We start from the raw sequence: 27365 nt of genomic DNA on the forward strand, positions 1-27365 counted from the left end.
TAGAATGGCGTGTTTAAAAGCCCCAGCTTTTGGGGGGAGTGCTCAGACTGGGGGCGGGGGTGCTGTTTTACAAGGCGCAAGGCGGATGTGAGATTTTCCTCAGGTTCTGGACTGCCACACACCAAGGGTCCACACTATGGGTTTGTCCTCACTGAGGCATGTCCGGCCTCGACAGAAAGATGCGCCCCGGCAGATATGTGGCATAAACCGAGAAATAACTCGGCCGGCACCCTTGGCGTCGGACACCCCTCGGTGTTGGCCAGCCAGCCACGGCGCAACCCATTTTTTTTCAACTTCATTTCGTATTTTTTACGAGGAGTAAACACGTCTGTCAAACGACACAAGCTTGGCCCTCGGAATTGGTATTCCTGTCAGTGCGTGTTCAACCCTGTGCTCTCTCTCTCACGCTCTCTCTCTCTCTCTCTCACGCTCTCTCTCTCTCTCACGCTCTCTCTCTCTCTCTCTCTTCCTGCCGAGCTGTAGTGCGTGCGCCCTGGACATCAAACCCTCCGTCCTCCGTGGGCATTCGTTAGTGAGAGTGCCCCCCCCCCCCAGGGGTGGAACTGAGGCCGGGGCCAGGACCCTCCCGCGCTGATTGCTGTGGTCAGCCGTGTGTGTGTGGGATGAAGCCCAGCAAGGTCTAATATCCGACCTGGTCCTTATCTCCTCAATGTAATTCCCTAGCCAGAGTGAGAAGCAATGGCCAGATATCTTAGCCCTCCAGATCGCCTAGCCCCCAGGTTTCCAGATCTCCTAGGCTAGATGGGTCGGTTAGGGAATCGAGCTATTAATCAGAAGGTTGCTGGTTCGATTCCCGGCCATGCAAATGACGTTGTGTCCTTGGCCAAGACACTTCACCCTGCTTGCCTCGGGGGGGGGGGGGGGAGAGAATGTCCCTGTACTTCCTGAAAGTCGCTCTGGAGAAGAGCGTCTGTTAAGTGACTAAATGCAAATGTGGCCAGATACTTCTAGCCTCCAGATCGCAGCAGATTCCAGAGGCAGCAGGAATGAAGGCCGACGCCCTGATAGGGCGCCTCACATGTTTTCGCTCCTCTCCCGTGTCGTGGCGTCCGACCCGCCATAAGAGCCGCTCTCGTCACCAAACGGCATCTGAGGCGATCTCGCCGTTCGTCTCCAGGGCTATTTCAAGACGTCTCTGCTTCACCTCGCGACACATCGCAGCCCACCTCACCTTTTAATGAGACCAAATCGCAATGTCTTTCTTTGTGTTTCTGTTGTTTTGTTTTTTTTTATTTGCTTTTTTCTTCTGTTGTTTCGCACCCTGAACCGAGTGTTTTGTTTCCTGTGGGGTGTCGTCGGCTCAACGCCACCAAAGCAATTTCCCTTTCTGACAGTTTAATTGCTGACACTTTTTAGAAACGGTGTTTGCGCCGAGGTTCTGCCTCCCTGTTTCTTCCCCTCTGTTTCGTTCCTGTCTTGTTGTCTCTGCCTGTAATCCCTCTTTCTGTAACTTTATCACACACACCACACACACACTCTCTTTGGCGTCTCTCTGCTGGAAAAAGAGAAACAAATACCAGGAATGCTAAACACCTCCGAATCTGAAGTCTCTCGTGAGAGAGAAGAGGAGCTGTGATTCATTGATAGCAGTCTGCCAGCCAGCCAGTCAGGCTACATGCCTGTGGGCCTTCTGCTAGCAACAGCCCTGTTTCGGCAAATCCTTTTCGGCCTGTGCTGTTTGTACAGCCTGCCATTGCTGACGGGCAAATGAAGGCTACACTGATGTGAACAGCCATGGCTGAGTATGTCCACACACACGTGAGAGAGAGAGCCGGGGCCATTCTCATTTGGAGAATGCTACGCCTCCGAATTCAAGGGGCCAAAGCGCCATTCTTTCCCTTTTCTTGCCTCCCATTCAGAAGGCCGCGCTGGCAAAAAAAAGAAGTAATTTCATTCTGCGTCCCTGAGAGAATCCACACACTGGGTTACATTGAATTTCTCCGGCGAGATTTTTCCTCGGCTCTATTACGGACTCATATCCTAGGAGTAAACACGCAATTAAATAACAGCAGCAGCTCCTGCTTGCTCTCTCCTCTGCCTGAACCATTAGCACAAACAATGTAGGCCGCCCGATTGGAGGCACGGCTCTCTTAATTGCTTTTGCCGATAATTGGGGACGGTCTGCTAAGGACCGGCCTCGCTGTTAGTGCCCACAACGAGCAACCAAAACAAGGTTCCTCTGCCATTTCGCACCTTTTTGGTTGTTGTTGCTCTATACATGAAAGCCTCTTTTTTTGGTGTGTGTGGGCTAATTATCTTATTGTGGTTGAACGTTTCCAAACTTTTCCTGTACATGAGTGTCCTGTTTTCGCCGAGCCTGAAGCGAGTAGAATTTTTTTTTTTCTTCTTCTAAAATTAGCCCCATACATCTCTTCCCCCCCCCCGCCCACTTCCTGGGTTTTCTAACCCAATGCAGATTGCTCTGGTCAATATTATGCATCAGGAGCAATCAGCACATGATTATAGCTGGCTGGTGTAATTTTCTTAATAGCCCTTTCTTTTTTTCGCTCCCTCTTCCGCTCCCCCCTTTCTCTCCCTCGCTCCCCCTCCTCCTCCTCCTCCAGATGACGCTTCTTCTCTCCCTCCGTCCCCAGAGAAACGGGGGGGGGGGGGGGGAAGGGAAAGAAATATAGGTCAGCTTTTAAGGGAGCAATTTGACACATGACACAAGCCAGGCGCATCCGTCTCCCAAGTCGCGGCATTGTCTGCACCCCGTCCTCCATCCGTCTAAAAACAGACTCTTCCCCGCTGATTCGCTGGATTCGAGAGGAGAGATTGGAGAAATACCGAGTCATGGTTTGCCAGCCGTTGCTGCCCAGTCCAGCTGACCAGGGCTGAGGCGCCAAAAGATCCACCAGTGGGTGTCGACATTCACGGAGGACAACCCACCGTCCAGCTCTCCTCCCCGGACCAAGCCAGCCAGCGGATCCGGCTTGAGAGACAAGTCTGTCTGGGTCAGGCAGCCAGCCAGTCAGAGCAGTGGAATCCTCCGGGGGGTGGCCATCAGGGGGCAATTAGGACCCTGTAGGAGTGGAGGGGCCATCCCAGCAGTGCCTGCTAGCGCTGGGGAGAGAGAGAGAGAGGCTCTGACCTTCTGGAGCTCCATCACTGGCTGCACAAGAGACACGCTGTCTGTCAGGAGCCCGTCAGTCTGACGTGAGTGTGTGAGAGAGTGTGTGTGTGTGTGTGTGTGTGTGAGAGAGAGAGAGAGAGAGAGTGTGTGTGTGTGTGTGAACCTCTGTGCATTTGTTGAAAGAGCCTGGTGTTATATTTGAAGTTGCGAGGGGTGGCGGAGGGCGGGGGATTCGGGGACGGGGTGGAGGGGGGGGGGGGGGGGGAGTGTGTGTAGGGGGGGGTGTGGTGCTGTTGGCAGCACCGCAGATGTCAGGCCTGTCTGCCTGCCTCCCATCGTCTCCTCTCGCTGCACGCTGGAAAGCAGAGTGTCAGCTGGGGCATTAACATGGCCTGACCTTTGCCGGAGCTTTCCGCAGTTTTCTGACATTCAGTGGCTCGGTGGGGGCAGGAAGGGGGCTGTGTAGAGAATGTGTGTGTGTGTGTGTTGTGTACAGTAGTGTGCCGGTGTAGTTCATTTGTAGGGAATCGATTTCGCCGATCGTTCGTTTATGCCTCTCGGAACACGTCTGCACGGGCACTTACCGTGTCGGAGTTTGGAAACATCCTCGCTATCCTTGACCAAAGTGCCGGCGCTCGGATAAAAGATAGAAAGCGCCGGAGTTCTTGCAGGGGAACGTCGTCAATGCTCTACCTCGTTGAAACCCTTCCAGGGTCGGGTGGGAAGAAGAACATATCAGGCCAATTAAAGTGAACGCATGGTGACACGCTGAATTGAGGGCAGGGAGGGCTGCCATATGGCAGTCCAGGCTGTAAACCAGCAAGCAAGGAGGAGATGAGAGAGAGAGAGAGAGAGAGAGAGAGAGAGAGAGAGAGGGTGATGAGAGAGAAAGAGAGACAGAGGGTGATGAGGGCGGGAGGGGGGTGTCAGAGAGAATGACGCAGCAAGCGCTCACCAGCCAGAAACACCAGCCGAACCCTCAGATCTGTCTTCAGACTGCGCCTCTGCCACCCACACACTTCTCCTCTCCCTTCCCTCCCTCCCCCCCCCCCCAGCCCTAGCCGCTGCCCCCTGGCCCCCAGGGTGCGCTGCTCTCAGGTATCGGGAACTGCCAGCTTCATTAACGCTCGCCGTTGTTATTTATTTATTATTTATTTCTTCTCTCCCCTCGCTGGGAGGATTTAAAATGAGCCGTCCTCCTGACCTTTTGGAGCTCCTGTTTTTTTTAAAGTGAGTTCATCTCCCGGCATCTCCCTCACCCCACCCCACCCTCGCCCCCCCTCCCCCATCCACTCCCCCCCCCCCCCTTCCACTCTACCCCCCCCCCCCCCCCCCCCCCCCCCCCCCCCCGACGGGGGACAGATGCTTTTAAGCCGCCACTCGGTGGCAGACGGCCGTGCCAAGGATGTTTGTGGGTAATTGCCTTTTTCTTTCTTTCTCCTCTTTTCCATTATCTTCTTCCGTACGCCCCGTTTTGTCCGCGCCGCTCTCCTCCGCCGCCGCGGCAACGGACGCCGGGCAAGCAGGGGGAAGGGCACGCGCTCTGGAGACTTTGTTTCCTCCCTGACTGTGCCTCCCCTCTCCGTGCTGATTAAGCAAAGCATCTGTGCCGTTTGGAATACAGTAGCAAGTGAAGCAGAGCGGAGGTCTAACGCTGTTGCTCTCTATCACGGCACGTTTAGCGCTCAAAGTGGCTGCCACTTAGACACAGGCGCTATGTTGAGTTTTTTTTGTTTTTTCCCCTCAGCAATTCCCTCCCATTGTTCTCAAGGCCACCGAAAGTAAAGGCAGGGTTTGTGCGTGGAGCGTGAGGCCCTGGTATCGATCTGGGAGTGTACTACCATGCATCTACTGCTCTCTCCAGTGTGTTCTCACTGAGTGAGCTGGTGTCATTCAGGTCCCCTGGCCAGGCCCTAGAGAGGCAGCACACAGGGAGTGAGGCCTCCCACGGTGGGTGTGGTGTGGGGTGAGGGAGGGTGGGGTGAGGGAGGGGTTGGGGGTGAGGGTGGAGGGAGGGTGATTTAAAAGTTGCCAGGCCCCCTCTGGCGAGGTCCGCAATTTTTTTAAATGTATTTCCTTTTTTCTTTTTTTTTTTTTACCTCGGCTGTTTGATGTTTAATTGAAGTTGTTAGTCGCATAAAATGTCACCTTACCTGGCGCTCCAGGTGAGAATTGGTTTGTAATTGAAAGGTGATGTCCCGCCCCTCTCTGAAGCCCTGAGGACAGGGAGAGAAGTGTTAGCCCCGTCTGGCCACCGCTCTGTATCTCTATGTAGCATGTGTGGCCCTGCGGTCATGGCTGACTTCTAACCTCTCTCTCTCTCTTTCCTCCTCTCTCTTTTCTCTCATTCTCTCTCTTTCCTCCATCTCTCTCTCTCTCTTTCCTCTTCTCTTTTTTTTTCTTTCTTTCATTCTCTCTTTCCTCCATCACTCTCTCTTTCCTCCCTCTCTATTTTTTTCCTCTTTCTCTCTCTCTCTCTCTCTCCTCTCTCTCTCTCTCTCTCTCTCCCTCCCCCTCCTTAATGCAGTGTGAGGAGGAGCGACTGTCCCATGTTACATTAGTGTCGGTGTGAAATGCTGGCCTGTCTGCCGCGGCCAGGTGACCTCTCCCTCCAGCTTCTCCCCCACACGCAGATGAACACTGGACTTCAGAAATGTAAGTGACACACACACACACACACAATCATCCAGCACACACACACACACCCTCATGCAACACACACACACACACACACCAGGCTGCTAAAGTCCCTCTCAGCCCACATCAGATAAACAACCCCAGTCCCTTTTATGAGTAACAGCTCTGTGCTAGAAACCAGAAGAGAGTCGGATGCAAGGGAATGTTCTGCTGGGACACAACAGCTCCCTCTCAGCTGAAAGGGAACCAGGGTACAGTGGAGGATGGGAACCAATCAGCTCCCTGTCCCATAGATCCCTCTCAAAGGAAAAGAGGAGGAGAGACTGCACTAATAATTCGCTGGGGAACGTCCTCCGCCCCCACCCTCCTCCCCGACTGCCTTCCCCCCTTTCCCCCCTCCCCCTTCAAACACTTGTCTCCCACGGGGGGGGGGCGCGTCTTCGGCGATAACGAGGAGCCAATCCCGCCGGGACGGCAGAACGCCACGGGAAACCAGGCTGACAGACGCCCCCAAACCCAGCAAGGACAGGGGGTGGGGCTTGGGGAGCGGGCTTAGCGGCCGTCCACTCTCACCTGCACCTCCCACGTGACCCCACCCCCCGTTCCCCCCGTGGATGCCTGACAGGTGACACGGCTCTCACACCTTTCAGAGCGCGGCGCCCCAGGCTCTGTTCCTAAATCCTATTTTATTGTCGAGGCTGAGAGGGAGCTTCTCGCCGTGGGGGGGAGGGGCTTATTAGAACAACCGTTGTCAAATGTTCCTCCGCGAAGGGCTCACTGTCATCACGGGCAGGAGCACGGCACTCGCTGATTGGTCAGTGGATCGGGAGAGCGCGAGGCGCAGTTATGGGCTTCTCATGAATCATACATGCGTGTCCCCATCTGGTTGGGCCCAGAAGGAGCCGTCAAAGTCCTCTCTCTGGTTGATTCTGCTCCTCCTAGGTGACGCTCATGTGCGCGCGTGTTGTTTATCCAGAGCCAAGGCCCAGCCCTGGTCCAGCTGTTATCCCCCACCCCCACCTTCCGTGAGGGCCAGATGGGTTCTAGAGAAGGTGCTTCGACACTGGAGGAATCTCAGCTCCGCTTTTGATTACAAGACCGTCTGCCTTTTCCCATTTTTTGTTTTGTACTTTCTTTCCTCCTGGCGCTCTCTGTCTCTCGCTCGCTCTCTCCCTCTCTCTCTCTCCCTCTGTCTCTCACTCGCTCTCTCTCTCTCTCTCCGTCTCTCGCTCGCTCTCTCCCTCTCTCTCTCTCCCTCTCGCTCTCTGTCGGCGTGGCTCATCAAGACCGTCATTTCAGAATCACTGTAATCAGCGTGGCCCTGGGAGTACGGCAGGCGCGGGGGAGCCTGCTAAGTGCCAGCCGCCGCGGCCATGTCGCAGGCCGGTGACCGGGGCCGGCGGCTCCTCCGGGTCCCCTCCCCCTCCGGCACACGTCACAGCGGGGGGGGGGGGAGGGGGGGCTGTGGACCTGTGACAGGCTGTCCGGTCAGATGGCGTGTTATCGGTTTAGTGTGATTGAGCAGGCTGCTCGTCGCTCCACAGGGTGTTGTCGTCCCCCCCCCCCCCCCCCCCCCAGAGTTTATGCTTGTCCTTTTTTTTTTTCTTCCACTCGGCTGTTTTCCTTCTTCTTCTTTTTCGCTTCTCTCTCTTTTCTGCTCCGTTTCATCCTCTCAGTATTGATAAGGGAGGATGCTGAAACACCCAGGGCCACGGTGTAATCACATCATGGGGTTGATTGCTTCGTCAAACGGCCCTCCTGGGCCGGGTGGGGTGGTAAAAAAAAAAAAAGAAGCAAAAAACAACTGAAACGACAGAAAAACATTGAGTCCTCTTGTCTCCTACCCTGGTTCCTGCCAGGAGGCCCCTGCGGAGCATCTCCCAAGACATGTGCTGTGTGTGTGTGTGTGTGTGTGTAGGCTCCGGGCCGCGTGTCCCACAAGGCTTCTCGCGCTCAGCTGGAGCCCTGTCTGCCGGGGCTGGGATTGGACCGGCGAGGCCCCCCTCTCTGGTGACGTCCGCTCGTCTGTCTCCCGGCTGTCCGTACGCGCCGAGCACTCGGCGGTCCCAGGGGGGCTCCATCTCTCGCTAGGCCTCAGAGCTCATTTGACAGCTTGACTCTGGAAAAGAAGTGGTTATCTTATAAGGTGGGGGGAAGAAATTGGTGTTCGACACTAGCAGTCACATGAAATACTAATTCCGCCGGATGACTTATTCCCGCGGAGACTGGTTAGAGGGTGGATGGCGTCGCGAGCCGTCAATTTGTATTCCCGTGCACCTCGCTAACGCCACTAGCGTCATGTGCTGCCCTGTGCGTTGTCAGGCTCGGTCTCACTTGCTCTGCAGTTTTTCTTTCTCCTCATTGCAGCCGTATTGCCTCTTTCGCTGCCGAATGTGCGCGTAAAAAAAAAAGTGCATGCGCTCGGTCAGGTCGACGAGCTTGCGGAGGCCCCTTGGGTGCTTCCTGACTTCTCACCGGAGAGAGATGTTTTTAACAGGCCTCGCCTGCGTTGTGTACGGGTTGTTAAAGGAGCAGGTCAGATGCTCAAGCAAACAAGAAGAGGAGCATCGATACTTGGACTGTGTCCTCCAAACTCTGCCGCTGTCGGTCCTTCCGGGTCAGAAAGCCCTCAAAGGAAAAGGAGACCACACAGAGACGTGTGGTAAATGGTCAGGAACTTCATCAACTGTCGCTAGCTGGGGAAGAATACAGAAAGGGCTAACAGCACAGGGACGCCAGTCATCTGGGAAACGTAGCTAACCTACATTTTTCTTTGCCGGCTTCATAAGCCTCCACGATTGTTGAGAGAGAGGGGGAGAGGACTTAATTGTCATTGCTGTATGACACTGAAGTCTCTGATCCAATTTCCTGCTCTTGTGTGAAAAGTGTCATTAACAGCAGCGTGAGCTCCTGCCCCCTACTGTTTGAATCTCGTTTGGCTCCAAACTGTGGTTGGAATATAATAAGGACTCATTAGCGCCCGCCTGAACTTTTGTCGTCGTGCTGGAGCACTGGGCCTCTCTCTCACGACTCGCGGCTGGGTCATTAAAGCAAGGGCCGTCCTGGTCCGACCCTGCCCTGGTGATCTGTTCATCTGGAGCACCAGCTCCTCCCAGACCTCCCCGGTGAAGCCCTCTCAGCCTCCTCCCCTCATCCTCAGGGCTCCCCGTCCAGGGCCCTGGACCCACCAGGCCACCGTTGAGATCCAAGATGGAGGACGTCGGGCACCGTGTGCATGAGTCCTGTCTGGACTGGTTGGTGAAGCTGTCGCTGAAGAACACACCTTGCCGCCGCGAAGCATTTGATTCGCCGCGCCGCCTCAGGCATTGTTGTTTGTCCTTTGCATATTTCGGCTGCAGCTGGTCATTTATGGATTGCCAGATCCGTGCAACAATAATGTTGTGTACACACATTCCCCTTAGTTTAAAGTCAACTTCAACAAAGTCCTTATTTTGGCAGTCTGAACTCTTAGTTTTATGTCTGTTTAGTGGGAATTTGCCTTGGAAGGCTGGCTGCCGACGGCAGGATTAACTTAACAAAACGTAACATTCTCTCCGTTGATTGGAATATCTTGTAATTAGGATTGACCTTGTCTTGCTACACCCTCTTACCGGTGTACTGTGAAAAAGCCTTGGGCAACGACAAGGAAGGCTGCATGCCCACCCCAGTGTCCTCTAAACCAACACATACAGTACACACACACACACACTCGGGAGCGAAGGTAATGAAAGTGTGGCGTTTTATTTGGTCGGCTTCCCTGTGATTGGAGGAGAGACAGGCGAGTGACGGAGGTCATTAGTCTTGGCTGTCACGGGAGTAGCCGAGGTGACGTCCTCCGCAGGGCTGCCGTCCGTCTGTCTGTCCGTCTACCCGTGTTCTGCCCAGCCAGCCGCTCAGCCGGGGAGAGGACAGGAGCGGTCAGTGATGGAGCGTGTCAAGCTCAAACTCCCTGGTCCAGACCCCTGCATTAATGAGGCTGCCATCAGCAGAGTGGAGCCGTTAAGACAGGACAGCCGCCCCCGCTCTGTCTGTCTGTCTGTCTGTCTGTCTGTCTCCCCCACACACCCCCCAGCCCCCTCATTGCCACCTCTTGTTTCCTGCCCACAAGTGAGACAGCGGATTAATCAGCCACTTGGCGTGACTCCTGGTGCCACCGTGTCAAGTCCTCCCAGCCCAAACCTGGCCCCAGCCTCATCCCCAGCCTCATCCCCAGCCTCAATCCCAGCCTCATCCCCACCCTTAGCCCCAGCCTCAGCCCCAGCCACAGCCCCAGCCTCATCCCCACCCTTAGCCCCAGCCACAGCCCCAGCCTCATCCCCACCCTTAGCCCCAGCCTCAATCCCAGCCACAGCCCCAGCCTCATCCCCACCCTTAGCCCCAGACTCAATCCCAGCCACAGCCCCAGCCTCATCCCCACCCTTAGCCCCAGCCACAGCCCCAGCCCCAGCCTCATCCCCAGCCTCATCCCCAGCCTTAGCCTCAGCCACAGCCCCAGCCTCAACCAACAGCCAGTCTGTCTGCTGAATGAAGAGAGACTTGCAGGACAAAACGGGTTCACAGCCACCGCCACCAACCCATTTTACAAATGTTTAACAAGTCTAGAAAGACCCGGCTTGACATTTCAGGTTCTCACCTAATAAAGGACACCGACGGCAACAGTCCCTCGGCGTCCCCAAATCAAATAAAGATTTTTATGAAAACACGAGGTTGTCGTTTTTTCTTTATTGGATGCAGGAAAGCAAACAGATGGAAGGACATGCTAACTTCACTTCATATCCCAACGACAGGGTTGGATCCTGTCTGGTGGCTGTCTGTGGCTTCAGTCTGGGTGTGTATGTAGGTCAGGCAGACTGGTGGCCGGGGGTGGGGGGGGCACCCGGGGCCCCTGGGCCCTGCCTGGGGGGGGGGGGGGGGGGGGGGGGGGGGGGGGGAGCCTGCTGGGCATTGCGCGTCTCAACCCAGATGACGGATGCCGAACACGGAAACACTATGGTACCAACAGTGGATGTATGTGTCTCAAACACACGCGCACACACACAAGGTATAACCACACCTGGGAGTGGGTACGTCACACACAACACACTCTTTTTTTTCTTCAAAAGGCTGGCGCACGTTCTCTCTCACACACACAGAGACATTGTCACCCAGGCGGTGTGTTAAATATAGCCAAGGTGTTTAACAGCTGTGGCAGATATGTGTCTCCATCAAGGGGCTGAAGGCCGGGCCGGGCCGCAGATCAGGGGGGAGGCTGTGCCGTGAGATTACGCCTGTCACGGAGCTCTGCTCTCTCAACTCCCACACCGAGCAGAGAAACTTGCCTGTTTGCCCACCACCACCTCCCCTCTATTCCTCCCCCCCCCTTCCCTCCCCTCCTCCTTCCTCTTTGTCCGGCCTGTGAGGTGGCAGCGTTCGACACGGCCCAGCTCCCGTGTCTGAGCCGCGCGTTGCCCTCGTCCGCCTCTCATCCCCCCTCCCGCGACAGCGACTCCCGCTGTTTGTCTTGTTTTTCGGGGGCCCCTCCCCCCGAGCCTCTGGCTCAGCCATCGGGAACGCGGACCGGAATGCGGCGCGGCGCTCCCGGCAGGGAGAAAAAGGCGCCTCCGTCCTCTTGGAGGCGTGAGCGCGGGCTGGGCTCATCTCCCGCGTGGGCGAAGCGCTGAGGGAGGGGAGGTGTGAGAGTCAGGTTCCCGTCAAACGAGGTTCAATTACCAATACATCTGCTCTTTTTACAGGGAGGGGGGTGGGGTTGAGGGAAGAAAGCGGAAGCATTTCTTTGGGAGTATTTGACCTGCGTTAACGCGTTTTCTCTTTCGTTTTGCTTTTCTCTTTCTCATGGTCTCATCTCTCCCTCCTGTCCTCCCCCTCTTCCCTGCCCCCCCCCCCCCCCCCACCCCTCTATCCTTCGCTTGCATCTATCTGTCCGTCTGTCTCCCCAGGGGACACTACACAGAGGATGAGATCCGCTCAGTATCCGACCCCTGCAGAATTGGATGCCTATGCTAAGAAGGTCGCCAACAACCCCCTGACCATCAAGATCTTCCCCAACAGCGTCAAGGTCCCCCAGAGGAACCACGTGCGGCGCACGGTCAACGGGCTGGATACCTCAGGCCAGCGCTACAGCCCCTACCCCCCCTCTCAGGCCAGCGTCAAGGCCGGCCTCCTGGCCGTCATCAAGGCGCCCCTCGTCAAGGGCATCCTCAAGGACTTTGACGGCAGCCGGGTCCGCCTGCACTCCGAGGTGATCATGAACCCCCCCGCGGGGCCCTACGCAGCCTCCTCGGCCAGCACTTTAACTCTCCACCACCCGCCGGGTGGGCCCCGGCCCCCGCAGAGCCTGCCCCCCCACCCCCAGACTCTACAAACTCTGCAGGGCCAAGCGCAAGGCCAGGGCCTCAGACACCCACCCCCTTTATCCCAGCACCCCCGACCCCAGACTATGTCCTCCCACGCCCCTGCACTGGCCCACCCCCAGCCCCCCGCCCTCCAGCTCCAGCAGCAGCACCATCCGCAGCCCCCTCCAGGCCTGCAGGGGGGCAGAAAGCTGCCGGATGGCGACGCGCCCCCCAACGTGACCGTCTCTACCTCAACCATTCCTCTCTCCATGGCGGCCGGCCTGCACCAGGGCCGGCAGGCCGACCTGAGCACCATCGTGCACCAGATCAACCAGTTCTGCCAGGCGCGGGCCCAGGGGGCCAGTGCCACATCCATGTGCGAGGGGCAGATCGCCAACCCCAGCCCCATCAGCCGAAACCTGCTCATCAACGCCAGCTCCAGGGTGTCCATGCACAGCAGTGGCCCCAACGGTCCCGGCCTGCCGCCCCACAACTGCGTCATGGGCCCCGCAGACAACGCCGCAGCCCCTGTGGGCCACCCCCCACCCAACATGGCCGCCATGAACCGCATGCCTGTCTATCACAATGATATCAAGCAGCAGCAGCAGCAGCACCACCAACAGCAGTTACAACAACATCATCATCTTCAACAGCAGCAGCAGCAGCATCATCAACAACAACATCAACAACACCAACACAACCACCAACAGCAGCAACAAATGCGCTCTTGGAATCAGCACCAGCTGGCTCAGCTCCAACACATGCAGGACGGCGGGGGGCACCCCTGCAAGCATCCCCCGAGGGACCCCGGCTTCCCCTGCAAGGGCCTGGGCTACCCTCCGGAGCTGTGCGTGGGCCAGCCTTACGCCCTGAAGCCCCCACTGGAGAAGCCCACCCCCTCGCCCCCCGTCAACAACAACGGCATGCCCATGGCCCACTACACCAACGGCCACTACTTTCAGCCCCACGTCTGGAACAGCAGCATCCTGCCCACGCCCAACAGCGACAGCTCCGGGTCCCAGGACCTGGCCATGCCATTCCACGGGGGCAACCCGGGGGGGGCCGCCACCCTAGACTGTGCCCCCCCCGGGGGGGGAGGCCATTACAGGCCAGGGACGGGCTCCTCCGGACAGACTACTCTGATGCAAACGGCAGATTATTTGGGCGGGGACTTCCAGACGCCCTGCTTCCGAGATCAGAATCTGGGGCTGATGGGCAAGATGCACAGGCCTCCCATGAACCGGGTGGGCCCGGAGGCCGGAGACGGTCGACCTTCTCACGTCCAGCACCCAGGGTACAGATAAGCTAGGGCCTTGTCTACACAGCAGTTATCAAAACAACCTTCTTTCAGTCCTAAGAGGTAAAAACATGAAATGAATAAATTCAGTAAATGGCCGCCAACGTTTGAAAGAGGACAAATGAATATATTTAATAAAGAGCAGTGTTTTTTTTTTTTTTTTTTTTTTGTCAATTTTTTTTTTTTTTTGTCAATCTTGCAAGTGATCAATTGATTTTGTAAACGAGTGCTTTTACCAGGCACTTTAGGGAACTTTTTTTATGTATGTGATTGTCGTCATTCCCAGACCTCTTTCCCAATCCCACCTGTCTATCAGTGTGCCTGGATCTGAAGGATCCTGAGTTATTTTGGACTTCAGACCTGTCCTTAAAGTTTTCTTTTTACACATGAAAGATGTCTCCTGCAGACGATGAAGGAAATCTGACTCCTCACAGAACTTCTTTTGAGGATCTTGATGTTCTTACAGATTCACGTCGGGATTCCTCTGCTCAGACTAGCGACTTTTGTCGGACAAGCGACTAATTCCTTCTTTGTGTTTACATGTGAAACTCATAGTGATGCCGAGTTTAAATACAAGAATATAATACACTTTCCCCTTGATGTCGCAGCTGACGAAAGGTAATTATTTCTTCAGTGCAAACCTGTCACTGGACGCTACAAAGTACTTATGGGCAGGCTTGCTGTATGCACATGTAGAAAGAAGCTGTTTTTCTTTTCGAAATGTAATTATTTATTTGTGAAATAGGACTGTTTCTGAATCAGGTCACTGTTACAGATTGATTCCTCGCTGTCTCTGAAGTGTCTAATCAGGTTGTTTGTACAGAGTCGAGACATCTAGATCCTGCAGGAACCTGAAGGGCAGACTGGGCCGGACGCTCTCTTGCTCACAATGCTGCAATGAATTCAGGTGACTGTTACAAACCCATGTCTTTTTCACCAATGCCAATGAGTTTGGCAGCATGATTGTGAAATCCTTTTTTTTTTTTCTCTCTCTCTTTCCAGTGTGTGGGGGACGGTGGTACAAAGACATTAAATGGGTTCAATCTGAAGCCTTAGATGGCCAAAGTCAAATATTTGAGGACAAACTGATTTTTAAAGATGTGCCATTTTATGCTGGTTTAATTTTCCTTTTTTTCTTCTGAACCCGAAAACTATTACTTGAATTGTTGAAATGAGATGTTGAGTTTTGCAGGTGTTTGTTGAAGAGGGGGAGGGGGGGGGGGGGGGTGTGGACTAGTTCACAGGACTAAACTTGCTACTGCAGTGGAAAAGGAGTTGTTACTAATGTCATTTAGAAACTAACTATGAACCAAATCAGAGTTTGTTGAAATCATTGAGGTAGCTCAAGTTAGGTGTAGTTGCTACTGATTCTGATTTGAAGTGTGCTTGAAAAGACCAAATTGATCACTTGCAAGATCACTTGGAGGTATACAAAAGGATGTTTAAGTTAAAGTGAAACAGCAAATGCATTGTTTATTTTATTGTACACTGGCTTACCTACTATACTACTGTAACTTTAAAGTGTAATGATTGTGAATGAATGTTGCCTGCTGATGTGGGTTAACGTGCGTGTGTGCGTGAGTATCAGAATATATGTGTGTGTGTTAGCAGATGTATGCGTGGGGGAACACACTGAAACCCACACCCTGTTTGCCCCCTTCCCTGACAGCCCTTAAAAAGCCTTAAGTATTCGGTCCTGGGACTTTCCTTTTGAAAACAAGCATGGTTATAATGAACCCAAAATGATGATAATGAGAGTGAGTATTGCAAGAATACAGAGGAAAAGCAATTTCTCTTTTTGTTATAATTGACTTTATTTTAATGAAGTTTTGTTTGATAGAAGAAAAAGAAAAAAGCAATTCCTTAGTGATACTTTATTATGAAAACAGGAAATGGAGTAATATTTTGTAATTCTATTTTAAAGCTTTGTCTAGTTACTGGGCTGTAACAACACTTTTTTTCCTTCAGAGTTTCAAAGCTTCAGTTTGCATTGTGACTATTTATAATACTTGATTTGCTTGTTATTTAAATCTTTTGTTCTTTTTTTTCCCTCTTTATTTCTTGTACTATTGCTGTGAAATGGAAGAAGGTCCACCAGCCTTTCTTTGGCGTGACACTCTGTGGCTTTTTGACAGATGAGGCGAGAGTGTGAGAGTTGTGCTACTCTTTTTGTAATATTGTAATAATAAAATAAAGTTCTAATTTATGCTTTGCTAGGAGTTCTGTTGTTTGTCGCTGCCTGTCTTTTAACTCCTTTTCCATACCTTTGAACTTACTACCTTCCTGCAAACAAATGGCTATCAAATAAGGTACTACTGTAACCTCACATTTGTATTCAAGCTGTTATATCTGCATGACTAGCAGTTGTGCGAGATTAATACCGCACAATCCTCCCCAGAACCGCGTCCTTTGAGTTTCAACTGGAGTACCTCTGATTTGAACAGCGACGTAGGAAATAATCAGTTATCGTTTCATTCGATGCTTTCATCCTGCAATTTCAAACCAGCCAATGTGAGACGCATGCAGGAGTGTAGACAAGGTAAGCTGTGAAGTCTGCAGGACAGGCTGGCTGCAGTGGGCTTTGGGCCGTCTAGCAGTGATGGAAATGAGTGTTCTATAAAGGGCTCGCAGTAGGAGGGACTGTCTGGGTATAGCGTCGCTCCGTCAAGAATTTTGAGCAATGCAGGGTGCAGTCATAACAGCAGCTGGATTGAATAGTCTCTGATGACAGGGGAACTGAAGACATTTGGGGGAGTAAACCTGCCCAGTTTCAGACTGATAGGAAGTCCAATCACTTGTTTCTGGGAAACAAGAAGCGGTAATGAAGGACTTGGCAGTCGGTAATTCCATGCAAAGTCACACATTGTTATACATTCGTCCTATTATTCTGAATACATAATCATAACCTTTGCAAATAATTGTAGGGTTTTCGTAAAAATTCAACAACAACTACTGTATTTGGGTGTCACGGAAACTTGGTTTTGATGGTCACGTGATATTTTCCTGAGTTATTAGAGTCATTTTATCAGTACATGACAGCTTTCACAATTAGCAAGTATGAGGTGGTAACAGCTTTTTTGTGAGGTGACACACGCATAGTCTGGTATACCAAGCTAACATTCTGTTCGATTCATGGACCAGTGAGGCGTAGTGAAACAAAATGAATCCAGCTGGTAGCCCGGTCTGCCAGTCTATTGGGAGCAAAAAAACAACGAGGAGAGAATAATGCAGGGTATCAGGGCTTATGTGTCTACTCAAACATGACTGGCGGATAGGGTGGACATCTCTCTGGACTCGGGGATGAACTGGCGACGCCGGGGCCGCTGCCGCCGTCGACTGACATCCCTCAGGATGCCTCGCCACGTCCTGGCTGTGGACACGAGACAAAAGTCGCTAGTAAAAACATAGCCCAACTAGTGCCCCTGTCGTCGTTATTCTATCAGTGCGCGTATCACCACAATATACGATTTTACTTTCTTTTTTCTTCTTTTACTGCGTTATCCTGCATACATACTTGTCTCCCGAGGGCTGTTAATAGTAGGAGGTTGCCTGGCTGAATCACAGCTCCCCGGATCCTCATTGATTATCGTCAGGTTCGTGTTCCATTTGTCCCAGTTGACTTCCTCCACTCTAAGAGAACAGAGGACACATGCTCCAATTATTACTGATTTTTGACACATCAGTCAGCTGTCAAGAGGAACCAGAATGAGGTTCGCACTATTCGCTGCACTCGTTCAATTCCACTCACAGCTGAGGAGGTATGCGCCGTTAAAGTTCATCATGTTTTGCTGATACTGTTTGTTAGTCCCTACTGATTTAGTTTTGTGTTTAATCATTTTGTCAACATTGCGGAGTCATTCTTTTTTCATGCCCAATACAGTTCTGGAATGTATGTGCATGTACGATTGTTAATATTGTTCCATAAATGCCACATGAAGCTACTGACACGGAAAATCCGAACTTGACGAAGTAAATCGCTTTGAGCCACCTGAAACACCGGCGAATGTCCTTTTTCTGCTCTGACTCTGGGTCCCACTCCCCTTCAGAGCTCAGGTCCTTCTCCACCCCAGAGCGGAACCTCCTCCTCAGGCAGTGGAGCAGACTCCTCTCCAGGTCTAGGATGGTGATGGCCCTCTGGACACACATATACAGTACATATTTGTTCTGTCCTTTGACAATACAACCAGTATGGAGTTGGGTATCACTCAAGACTCAGAGCAATTGACTGCACACTGAAAGGTCGCAGGTCCAAATCACTTTGGATAACGAAGCGTCTGCTTCATGAATTATGAATAGAAATCAAAATGCTAGAAACGTAACTGTTTATGGGGGAAAGCACAGGCGCAGGAAGTGCTCTCAAGTTCACCTGTAGTTTCCAGATGCTGGCGCTGTCTTTGGAGATCTCGGCCACTGTGCCGCTCATGAGGGCGATGAGCATGTTGAACAGCAGGATGTAGGTGAGGACGATGTAGGAGATGAGGAGCACGTAGAACACCTCCTTGTACTTGTAGTTCTCCGTGAACTCCAGGTCTCCCATGCCGATGGTGAACTTGAAGAGCTCCAGGGTGGTGTAGGAGATGCTCTCGAACGTGACCTTCGTGCACGTCTCATCCTTGCTTTCCGTGTAGAAGGTGCGGCCACTTATGGCGGTCGTGTTCTTAGCTGGAGGCTCGACCAGTAGCGTCACCACGGCTGTCATTGGGGAGAGGAGAGAAGGGGTTACACCCTATTGACGGGGGGGATGTGGCTGTTTTCTTTCGTTTTGTTTACTTTCGTCTTGCTGAGTGTTCTCACTGTCTGGGGAAAAAAAAGTGTAAAAGGGCAAAGTCATTGATAAATGTGACAGGTCTTTGTTTGTGTTCGAGAGCGTTGAACAGAACAATGCACATTCATCGTGAATTCATAAGGCGCTGACAGGCAGTATTTTATGTCCCAGTGTGCGGAGGGGACAGAGGAGAGATGGGAGATGAAATACCTGCTGAAAACCCGAAAAGGAAGACGATGTAGACGAAAAGAAAGCGCATGATATCGCTTATGATCATCTACAGAGGGGAAAAAACACAAAGGTAGAGAGAGAGAGGGAGAGAGGAGATTAGCCTTCGCAAGAGTGTATCACAAATGCCAAATGCTGTGTCGTTCACACATTGCGGATATGCCCTCTGGCTGTGAAACGGTGTGCGTAGGAGTGCGACATGCCCTGGCGGTACCTTCTGGATCATGACACTGTATATGCCCATGTGTTTACACCCTCTGGAGAAGTACAGCAAGTTGATCCAGCTGAGAGCCAGACACAGCACCAGGAACCCAAGGTACTCTTCCCTCCCACAGATATCCAGCACTGAGGAAATGATGTAGAGAACAGCCTGCAGGAAACTACCAAGCAGGGGATAGGATCAGCCCCAGGGGCCCTCGGACACAGCAATGCAAAATACGAGTGGCCTACACATGCACAGAGTTGCCAGACACGATATGAGCTGTGTAGCTCGCGCACGACCTAGCCACATTATCTTTCGATGTAAAGATCAAGAATGTGGATTTTGTTTGACCCAGGCTTGTTACAAGAAAAGTAATGTGGTGGGATGTGTGTTATGTGTGTGTTTTTTTGTGTTTTTTAAAGCTGCTTAGGGCACACGCATGGAACAAACACCTTTTCTGCGGAGAAAGGTTTCGGGAAACTCACAAAAGGATGTCACTGTATCCATCAATCACCAGACTGTGCAGATTCGGATGCTTTCTTTTGAAGTCTAGGATCTTCGGCAAGGAAACATCATTATGCGCTTGGAACATTTGATCATGGTTTTTTTATCTCGAGTTGTGTGACGATGTTTCATGTAAATTGTCCCTTCAGAATGTCTTGTTAAATGTGTGAAGTGTTGCAGGTAGAACACATACCCCTCCTATGAAGAGATACACAGATGTCAACGCTACCCAGATCTGACCCGCCAGATGAATGTATCCCTCCCGGGTGTGCTGAATGTAGAAAGGGGGCTGTACATCAGAGAAAGACAAAAGCAATTATCGAAATCCTTGAAAAGATACCTTTAATACAAATATCTGATGCGTGATCTTACTTCTAGATTTGAAGGACGGTTGTGAACCTGCCAAAGTGGATTTAATAATAGCCATTGGCAGTGTAATAATTTCGGTTGACGGTAAATGGACAGCACTTGAATAGCGCTTTTCTACTCTAAGCACTTCCATTTTTTGGCCTCTCGTTCACCCATTCCCACATCGATGGGGGCAGAGCTGCCTTGCAAGGCGCTGGCCTGCCTATCAGGAGCAACATGGGGTTCGGTGTCTCGTTCAAGGAGACTTAAACACCCTGACAGGAGGGGCTGGGGATCATGTGCTTAGTGCATAGCCCACTGTACCTCCTGAGCTACAGACGCCCATTTGATAGGACCTGTCAAAAGCCTCACCTTGCCCTCCCTCCTGTTGTAAGAGGTGACCGTGAAGACAGACACGAAAAAGACGTAAACCAGGAAGTTGGAGAAGAAGATTTGTGCGGCAAACCGTTCCCACTTCTCCTCCAGAAGCTTGTTCAGGGGCTCGATCTGGAGCATTTTATGACGATTCTGAAAAAAGGGAACAAATACATGACTAAACTGTCTGAAAACCATAACATCTGAAGATTCCCCCCCCCCCCTTTACAGTGTGTCATTATCATGGACAGAGAAGTGTTCAATCACATGGTCCTGGAGACTTCCTGTGACTCACAGGAATGTCACTGCCATAGACGAGTATCTTGAGTACAGAGTTGTTCTCATAGGAGTCCAGGGAGTCCAGGTCGTAGAGGGAGGAATGAACAGGCCCGTAAGCCCACTCTGTGAACTTACGAGACAGGTGTTTGGTCTCTTGGTGGTGGAACTCACGATGCAAAATATGCTCAAACACCTGCAGGATGAACAACAGTCCCTGAATGAGAAATTGCCATACTCATGTACCAGAAGTACAAACGATTTGGGAGAATGAACAAACTTCTTTCTTGTTGAACAATGAACAAACTTAGCTTGTCGTTTATCATATCTATATACATCCATATATATCGTAGTCCTTACCCCGATCTTGCCCATTTTGGCAGCTAACTTGATGGGCGTCAGTCCATGTTTGTTCTCTATGTCTTCCAGTTTCAAATTGGGGTAGAGACGGGCGGTGTTGGTGAGGATGTGATCATACATGGTGACGATGAACTCGGTATTCTGCTGGTCTTTGTCATCCACCACCACTAGCGCATGTAGCACCGTATTACCCAGGGAGTCCCTCTCCTCCACCTTCGCCCTCTGATACTCGTTCTCCATCAGGAAGTCTACTATGTTCTTCTGGTTGGTGCAGGCAGCTAGGGACAGCGGCAGCTCCCCTTGAAAGCATGGAGGTTTGAGCCCCAAATGAACACCTTTTCATGCAGACAATAACCAAGGGTACAATTTTCCCTTTTGCTCTGACTGCAACTCGTCAGACTGAACAGGAGGCAGTAACGGTTGCTGTCCAGAGGGGGGCGCCAAAGTTCTGCAACACAGCAGAGGGGGTCACCTACTCACCAAAGTAGAAGCTGGGTCCATGTTGTAGCTGGAAGAACTTCCCACAGGCTTTGGCATGAACGTCTGTTCCTTTGCTGACCAGAAGCTTCACATAGTGGAGACTCCTCCTCTCGATGGCGATATGGAGAGCAGACTGGCCTGTAGGATGCACAAAAAGAATGGACTGTTTTAGTCCTCTTGGGCATGTGATCATGCCTGTTTGAGGATCATGTGCAAACAAAAACCAATTTATTGACATTGGCCGAATTACAAATATGAGAAATAAAAAAATCACCGTTATAATAACTGTCTGTATACGCTGCATTTACGAATTCTTTTACATCTCCCATCTGCTCTGCAATGTTTAGGAGATATTCCACCGTGTCATTTTTTTCGTCTTTTAGATTCAGAAGAGCCTTGAGCAGAGGATTCTTTCCGTACGATTGATCTGATCGTGAAACAGGACAAGACATTAATGGGTGATTACATTTGGCAGCATCACAAGACTGAATCACTACTGTGGTTGTCGAAAAATGGATCACAGAACCAAGCAGGACTCAATCAAGAATCCTGGTTCTCCTCACACTCAGAGTGGGAAAGCTTTTTTAAGTTCTTGGTGAGGTAATCGTGCAACCCATCCAGCATGGTGACATCTCCCCTGGCTGCTGCCTGAAACAACTTCTTCAGATCAAACCGGTTGCTCATCTCCTCTTCGGTCACCTTCATTCCTTTCATCGCCCTACAGTTAAAATGACAGATGTTTCGGAGTTACGGAAAAGCTTTTTGAACGACTTGTATTGTCCCTACCCAAGATGGCCCCCTAACAAGAGACCCTTTGATTGGTTTTCGTCATAAAAAGTTAAACAACACACCTCAGGCCAGACAGCTGCACCCTCTAAACAGAATCAGCACTGTTGTTCAGCTGTATGTGACCCACAGTTGAGCCAGGAACCACATAACGTGTATGTCAGTGTCACTAGTCGGAGGGAATGGAGTGTCTCACTTGTAAAAGTTGAGGTTGTATTTGATCTTGGGCTGTTGCACCTCCAGTTCCTCCTGGTAGTCTGTATCCATGGGGGCTTTGGGTCTCTTGGAGGGGCCCATGGGCAGAACAGAGCCCAGGAAGTCCTCCTTGACACCATGACGGCTTTGGGCTTTGCGCTCCTCGTCCGTCCTGTCGTCCGTCTCCAGGGAGAAGGGGCGGGCCGCCCCAGGGCCTTCTGGGAAGCTCATGCTGACCTCTCACACTGATTGTCCTGCAGGGGAGCCAAGGACATCACTGTGCTGCTCGTTTCAACAGATAACATCTAAAGAATGCACGTAAAACATTGCAGTAACGTTGTCTTTGATTGTTGTACTGATGTGGTATTGGGTGTAAATAGTAGCTTCCCTTTAAATGTATTGTTGGTAGTTTCTGTGAGTGTCATAACACCACACTGCTGGCATTTATAGAGACATGTGTTAAGACATGTGATGTTTCCTCCATGTTGAGTAACAAGCAAGTTATTCATCAGTAGTTATAGCAACAGAAGCGAATGCACAAAAATGACTTGTTGGCCATTTCCCTCTTGTTGTTTATTTAAGATTCTCAGCTAAACGGTATCGATTAAAGAAACCTTGCGGTTTACTCAGAGCAAAACCTTTCTCATTATCTCCTTCGTGTAACAGACCAAGATAAGTTGAAAGGAGAAAGATTAGAACCAGTTTGGTCTGTCACTCTGACAGTGCCAGGGGAAAGAGGAAGGGGTAGGTGGAGAGATCGAAACTCTGCAGGCCTGTCTGCCCACAAGACAGGAACAGGGGCACAGGAGGCAGAGACAAATCAGGGAGGCGGAACAGAATCCGAGACTCACCTACTTTATTCCATAAGCTATTCGTGTGACCAAGTTCCTCTTATTGAAGCATCTCGGTACGTCCAACAAATGTGGAAATGATTCCTAATTATGAATGTAAAACAAACCGCCATAGCCACTTTGATTGATCATTAATGTGTCCATTTTACTAGATACATTTTGTGGACAGGGCCCCCTGGGGCTTGGTGTGGTTCCCATCACTCTGACAAGGTTTCTGTGGTCTGTCATGGTTACTGTAAACCCCACCCTGGCTAAAAGGCACACAACACAAAGCCAGCACAGCCATCCTGCAGTAATCATGGTACATGTAGCATCTCTCACGATTCAATGTTCATTTGTTTGTCTTTGGTAGACAAAATATATCAAATAACATTGAAAACGGTTCGCTTGAAAGATTATTTACTATTTTGGTTGGCTCTGTAGTTAACCATCTCTGTTCCAAATGACAGGGTTCGTTGCGGGCACAAAACACTGTGAATGATCAAATTAACTATTATCAAACGAGTGGACATCTTTTTACGATGTACATCCTCCACGCTAAATGTATAACGTTGTTATGCTTACAGTTTAAAGTGTGCCAGTGACGACAGGAAAAATCTTTACATTCTACTATTCAGTAGTGTGGAAAAAATACGTTTCCTATGTGCTTATGTTAATCACAATCAGTAGATCAATTTCCACGTCATGTTTTCATGTATTCAGTCTTATTATCCATGTTGAGGTGTTTGTTACATTCTCTCTCTAACCTGCAAATTACTTAATGCTTCTAAACCCAGCTCTCAACTGAATTACCCCACCATTCCAGTAGCAGACCTAAATATTCAGCTTAAGTTATCATTCCAAACCCATCATCATCATCAACACCATCATCGCTTTCAGTACGCCTTTTCAACACAGCACTTCATGCCACATGAACAGACTTCCAACAAATACCGCAAACATGCTGTGATTGTACTCACACATAAAAGGTTAATCCATCCCTGGAAGAATATCTTTTCTTTTCTATCTGGAAACACTGCGTGTGACGACAATCTCTGTGAGGGTAGGGATAAGGTCAAAGAGGATGGAGGATGGAGGGAGATAAAGTGACAATCCCTGGAGAATAGCAGAGCACATTACAGAAGCTCTAAGAGCATTTAAGCGTTGATTATTGATCTACCTGGCCCTACAGTAGGATTGAAAATGTAGCATGGCACTGTAGATATGATCAACAGCTAAGTTCTGGAGGGTGAGCTTGTCTGTTGAAAATGGCTCTGCTATATCTATAGTACGACCTGCAAGACGGTCCACTGAATTTTGTTTCACCTTGTTCATCGCATATGCATGTTGGACCAAGAAAAGATTAATTAAGCTTTACATTTGTCATGTAAAAAAAAAAAATATATATATATATGGATAACTAGTATTATTTACTCACTGTGTCTTGTCAGTAATGGTTTTCAACAACACTCAGTAACTGTTTCTTCTTTTCTTCAGAACATCCTCGCAGAGCTTCCTGTGTGGCTGCCCTGCGTTCTTACAAATATGCTGTTGTGTCTTAGTGTTATGTTGTAGCACAGCAGCGGTCCTATGACTTGATGTGTGGTCGGAAAACCTACGTCAGCAGAATTGTGTGTGTTGTTCCTTTCCTTGCTTGATGATTTTAAAACTACGCAAATGGCATTACTGATAATGGATGAATTAATATAAAAACGATGGCCTGCACAATGTGGTGGGGACATCGGCAATGTTTACTTTTGCAATTATCGCTTACAAAATCCAGCTAGCTATTGATTAAAGTTATGATAATCAACATAACAATCAGTGTCCAAAAGTGCTGACAGATAATGTTTTTGATCTGTACTGCGAACGTGACACTGTGCATTACTTGCACACTATACAATTCATGCTATTAACAGTTATAAATTCACATCATCCAAACCCATTTATGATGATTTCTTAGAAATGTATACAGCAGTCAAGTATTTCAGAATGCAACTGGAATTACTGATAATGCAAGAAACACACAAATGCAGAATCATCATAAAATCACAATATGACTCGAGAGCCGGAATGACAAGTAGGCATAAGAGTTCAGTTACGTTCAGAATCGATCACAGAGTACCATAGCCACGCCCACAGCAGAGTCCACATCTCCACCGTACACCACTGGCACGGGGAACGCCCTCTCCACTTCCTGTCTCAGCACCTCGTTACGAGAGGGCGCTCCCGCTACCCATGATCCTTTTCACCCCTGCCGCTAGCAGAGACACGGGGGGCATCATGGAGGTGAGGTTCTCCAGGATACCGTGGCACACTGCCCTGGCGACGTGACCCAGGGAGAGGTTGGAGGGGGCTATGTCGGACACCTGGCCCAGGCTCTGTGGGCTGTGTCTCTCTCCTAGGAGGGTGGGACTCACCCGAAGATCACTGCTCTCCTGGCTCAAGGCACACCTGATCACCTGCTCATACAGGCTGGAGTCGCTCATGTCTACCCCTGGGGGTAGGTAGGAGAAATACCGGGGAAATCGGGTCAGTGAGATTAGTGGTAAAGTGCCAGTAGAATGTCAATTTCTAATTCTGAAGTGGCCAGCTTCTTTCCAACCAATTATGTTCCAATCAATTGCCTTTGGCAAGGGGGGCCGACCCCATCCATGGACTATTTTGTGAAACCACTGTCAATCAAACTGCAGCCGAAGGCAAGCGCGGCAATTCAGACAAGAATAGGGGGAGCAGTTTCTTACACAGGAAATGGTTTGTATCATGTGACCTTTTACAGCACCAAGGGGTAGCTACATATACAATGCGGCAATGTTAGTGTGGGCGAATCAAATTACCTAACTCTTTCATCCACGCACTCAGCATCCCCACAAAGCTGGCCAACACATTTCCTCCATTCAGTGACGCCGCCACAGCCAAGTAGGAGTTACTAAAGTAGGGGAAGTAGGAGAGGGAGGAGGCGGGCTCAGGGACGTGTGGCGGCCTGAAGTCCTCCGGCATGGCGTACGTCAGCTGTGCTGAGGTACCGATGTTGAGCACTGCCAAGGAAGGAGAAACAAAGTGTTTTCGAGGCGTCGAACGCACGACGTGGGAGACGAGCGTGCGACCCCAGACGACCACCACCCCCCCTCCCCCCCCCCCTCCCCGAGAGGACGCCCCCTCCGACCCCTTCACCTGCGTCCGTCCCGTCCGTCATGCAGGAGTAGACGGAGCACTGGAAGTCTCCCAGAGCTGCCCCGACCCGCGTGTGGGCCGGGATGCCGTGCCACTCTGAGCACGTCTGCCCAGCCAAGCTCCCAGACTCCACACACTCAGGGAGCAGGTGCACGGGGAAATGAGCGTTCTTCAGACTACAGCATGCACACACAGACATCCACGTTAGTTCCATTGATACACACAATGACATACATATCATAATGTCATCTTCAGGACCTGGATGCAAGGGCGTTGTCACATTGAACTATATGACTCGTTTGCTGTAGTAGCTGTCACCATGCATTTATTCATGCTAGTACAAAAGCATCATGTGAGTCCCGCTCAGAACATACTCACATGTCCCTGTTCCACTGGTTGGTGGCAGTGTTGAAGTAGCCCCAGCTGGCAGCATTCTGTGGCGTCATCACACATCTCTCCAAACCACACAGCATCGACACCACATAGTCATGGATGGTTCCTGTCACTGTGAGGTCAGCCAGGAACTCAGGCCTGCATCCAAACACAAGACAAACACAACAAGCATGTTCATAAGGTGTATAAGTTAATGTGTGGGGGTATATGGATAGGTAGGCAGGTGTATTATATTGGTTTATGTTGGTCAGACTATGTTTGCCATGCATACCTGTGTCTCATGTACCAAAAGATTGTGGCACAACCGAAACCTGTGGCTAGGCTGAGATGGGAGTTTGGGGCAGGGAGGGTGGCTAGAAAATCACTGTTACATCTCCCATCCTGCCAGGTGATCAGCTGACTGGTGTCTTTGGCTCTGAAGTAGTTTCCACTGGACCAGTCACAGCCTGGCAATTGGTATTCAGAATGTTGACATACAATAACATGTATAAATACACAAAATAAAGCAATTCAACAATTAGGACAAAACATTGTCTTGGTACCTGATTTTGCTTTCCAGAACACAACTCCATGCATTTGTCCTGACACCCCAATCATAACAACATCCTTGAGTTTATTTCCGGGCAAAGAAGCAATGCACTTATTCAAAACGTTTATTATTTGTCCAGTGTCCTGCTCTTTGACCTGCATAATAAGGAAACAGATTCATGTTGGGGTTTTTTTCGGAAAACATATTGGCTAGATTCTAGAGCAACATATATGCTACACACAGTCACATACGTTTGATCCACCGTTAGCAACGATGTCTGCCTTGGTTGACAAACTGGAGTTCTCCAAAACGGCTTTAGAAGTTAAGTCGAGTAAAACGGCCTTGATGGAAGTTGTTCCTATATCTATGCCGAGTACATACTTCCCCATAGTGATTTCAGTGTAATATGTGGTCACTTAGGCAAACAAATGTGTTAATAAAATGTGGGGTAACGTTAGACTAATGATGGGTATTTTGGAAACAGACGGACACCGTAGCTAAGACCAAAGGTCATCTGGAAGTAGTTTATATTATCACAATAACTTATCGAATAAGTTAGG

The 27365-nt window shown here is 50.5% G+C and overlaps 3 protein-coding genes across 12 annotated transcripts in view; 1 reads left to right on the forward strand and 2 right to left on the reverse strand.

Moving 5' to 3' along the window:
• Nucleotides 1-15573, forward strand: part of fam222ba (family with sequence similarity 222 member Ba) — a 24772-nt gene extending 9199 nt beyond the window's left edge. For 3 of the 6 annotated variants that reach the window (XM_047020967.1, XM_047020969.1, XM_047020968.1), the window contains exons 2-3: nucleotides 5622-5749; nucleotides 11668-15573. In XM_047020967.1, the coding sequence (XP_046876923.1) occupies nucleotides 5668-5749; nucleotides 11668-13367 (1782 nt within the window). In that variant the 5' untranslated portion in view covers nucleotides 5622-5667 and the 3' untranslated portion in view covers nucleotides 13368-15573. Of the gene's footprint in view, nucleotides 1-2637; nucleotides 3178-5621; nucleotides 5750-11667 lie in introns of those variants that run through there. The other 3 variants (XR_006956150.1, XR_006956151.1, XM_047020970.1) reach the window with 3 other exon arrangements.
• Nucleotides 15418-24274, reverse strand: trpv1 (transient receptor potential cation channel, subfamily V, member 1). Of its 5 annotated transcripts, XM_047020961.1 has the most exons (18): nucleotides 24148-24274; nucleotides 23690-23764; nucleotides 21881-22133; nucleotides 21462-21616; nucleotides 21173-21325; nucleotides 20899-21036; nucleotides 20419-20717; nucleotides 20078-20254; nucleotides 19780-19935; nucleotides 19253-19348; nucleotides 19041-19111; nucleotides 18568-18733; nucleotides 18336-18402; nucleotides 18131-18157; nucleotides 17727-18052; nucleotides 17349-17494; nucleotides 16875-16990; nucleotides 15418-16730 (listed from the first exon to the last, which is right to left on the reverse strand). In XM_047020961.1, exons 3-18 carry the CDS (start codon nucleotides 22108-22110, stop codon nucleotides 16615-16617), a joined length of 2439 nt encoding a protein of 812 aa, XP_046876917.1. In that variant the 5' UTR covers nucleotides 22111-22133; nucleotides 23690-23764; nucleotides 24148-24274; the 3' UTR covers nucleotides 15418-16614. The 5 variants fall into 5 exon arrangements, with proteins under 5 accessions (XP_046876917.1, XP_046876918.1, XP_046876920.1 ...); XM_047020962.1 differs by lacking the exon at nucleotides 23690-23764; XM_047020964.1 differs by lacking the exon at nucleotides 19041-19111 and having other exon boundaries at nucleotides 18568-18723.
• A 133-nt stretch (nucleotides 24275-24407) lies between these two features.
• Nucleotides 24408-27276, reverse strand: shpk (sedoheptulokinase). The gene is given in 8 exon segments (XM_047020971.1): nucleotides 24408-24931; nucleotides 24933-25206; nucleotides 25547-25747; nucleotides 25884-26059; nucleotides 26262-26414; nucleotides 26548-26722; nucleotides 26819-26960; nucleotides 27057-27276. Coding segments are annotated over 8 exon segments (1377 nt in total). The 5' UTR covers nucleotides 27195-27276; the 3' UTR covers nucleotides 24408-24813.
• Between the last annotated feature and the right edge of the window lie 89 nt (nucleotides 27277-27365).

This window comes from Hypomesus transpacificus, chromosome 5 (assembly GCF_021917145.1).
Source record: "Hypomesus transpacificus isolate Combined female chromosome 5, fHypTra1, whole genome shotgun sequence".
Classification (NCBI taxonomy): Eukaryota; Metazoa; Chordata; class Actinopteri; order Osmeriformes; family Osmeridae; genus Hypomesus; species Hypomesus transpacificus.

Bases quoted from the DNA above. Each gene is read 5' to 3' on its own strand.
- trpv1 (XM_047020962.1), bottom strand. From the start codon at position 22,110: ATGAGCTTCCCAGAAGGCCCTGGGGCGGCCCGCCCCTTCTCCCTGGAG. The intron at 19,349-19,779 runs GTGAGGCTTTTG...TCTGATGTACAG, and splicing joins ACAACAGGAGGGAGGGCAAG to CCCCCTTTCTACATTCAGCA. The intron at 18,158-18,335 runs GTATTTCATCTC...TTTTTTCCCCAG, and splicing joins CCTTTTCGGGTTTTCAGCAG to ACAGTGAGAACACTCAGCAA.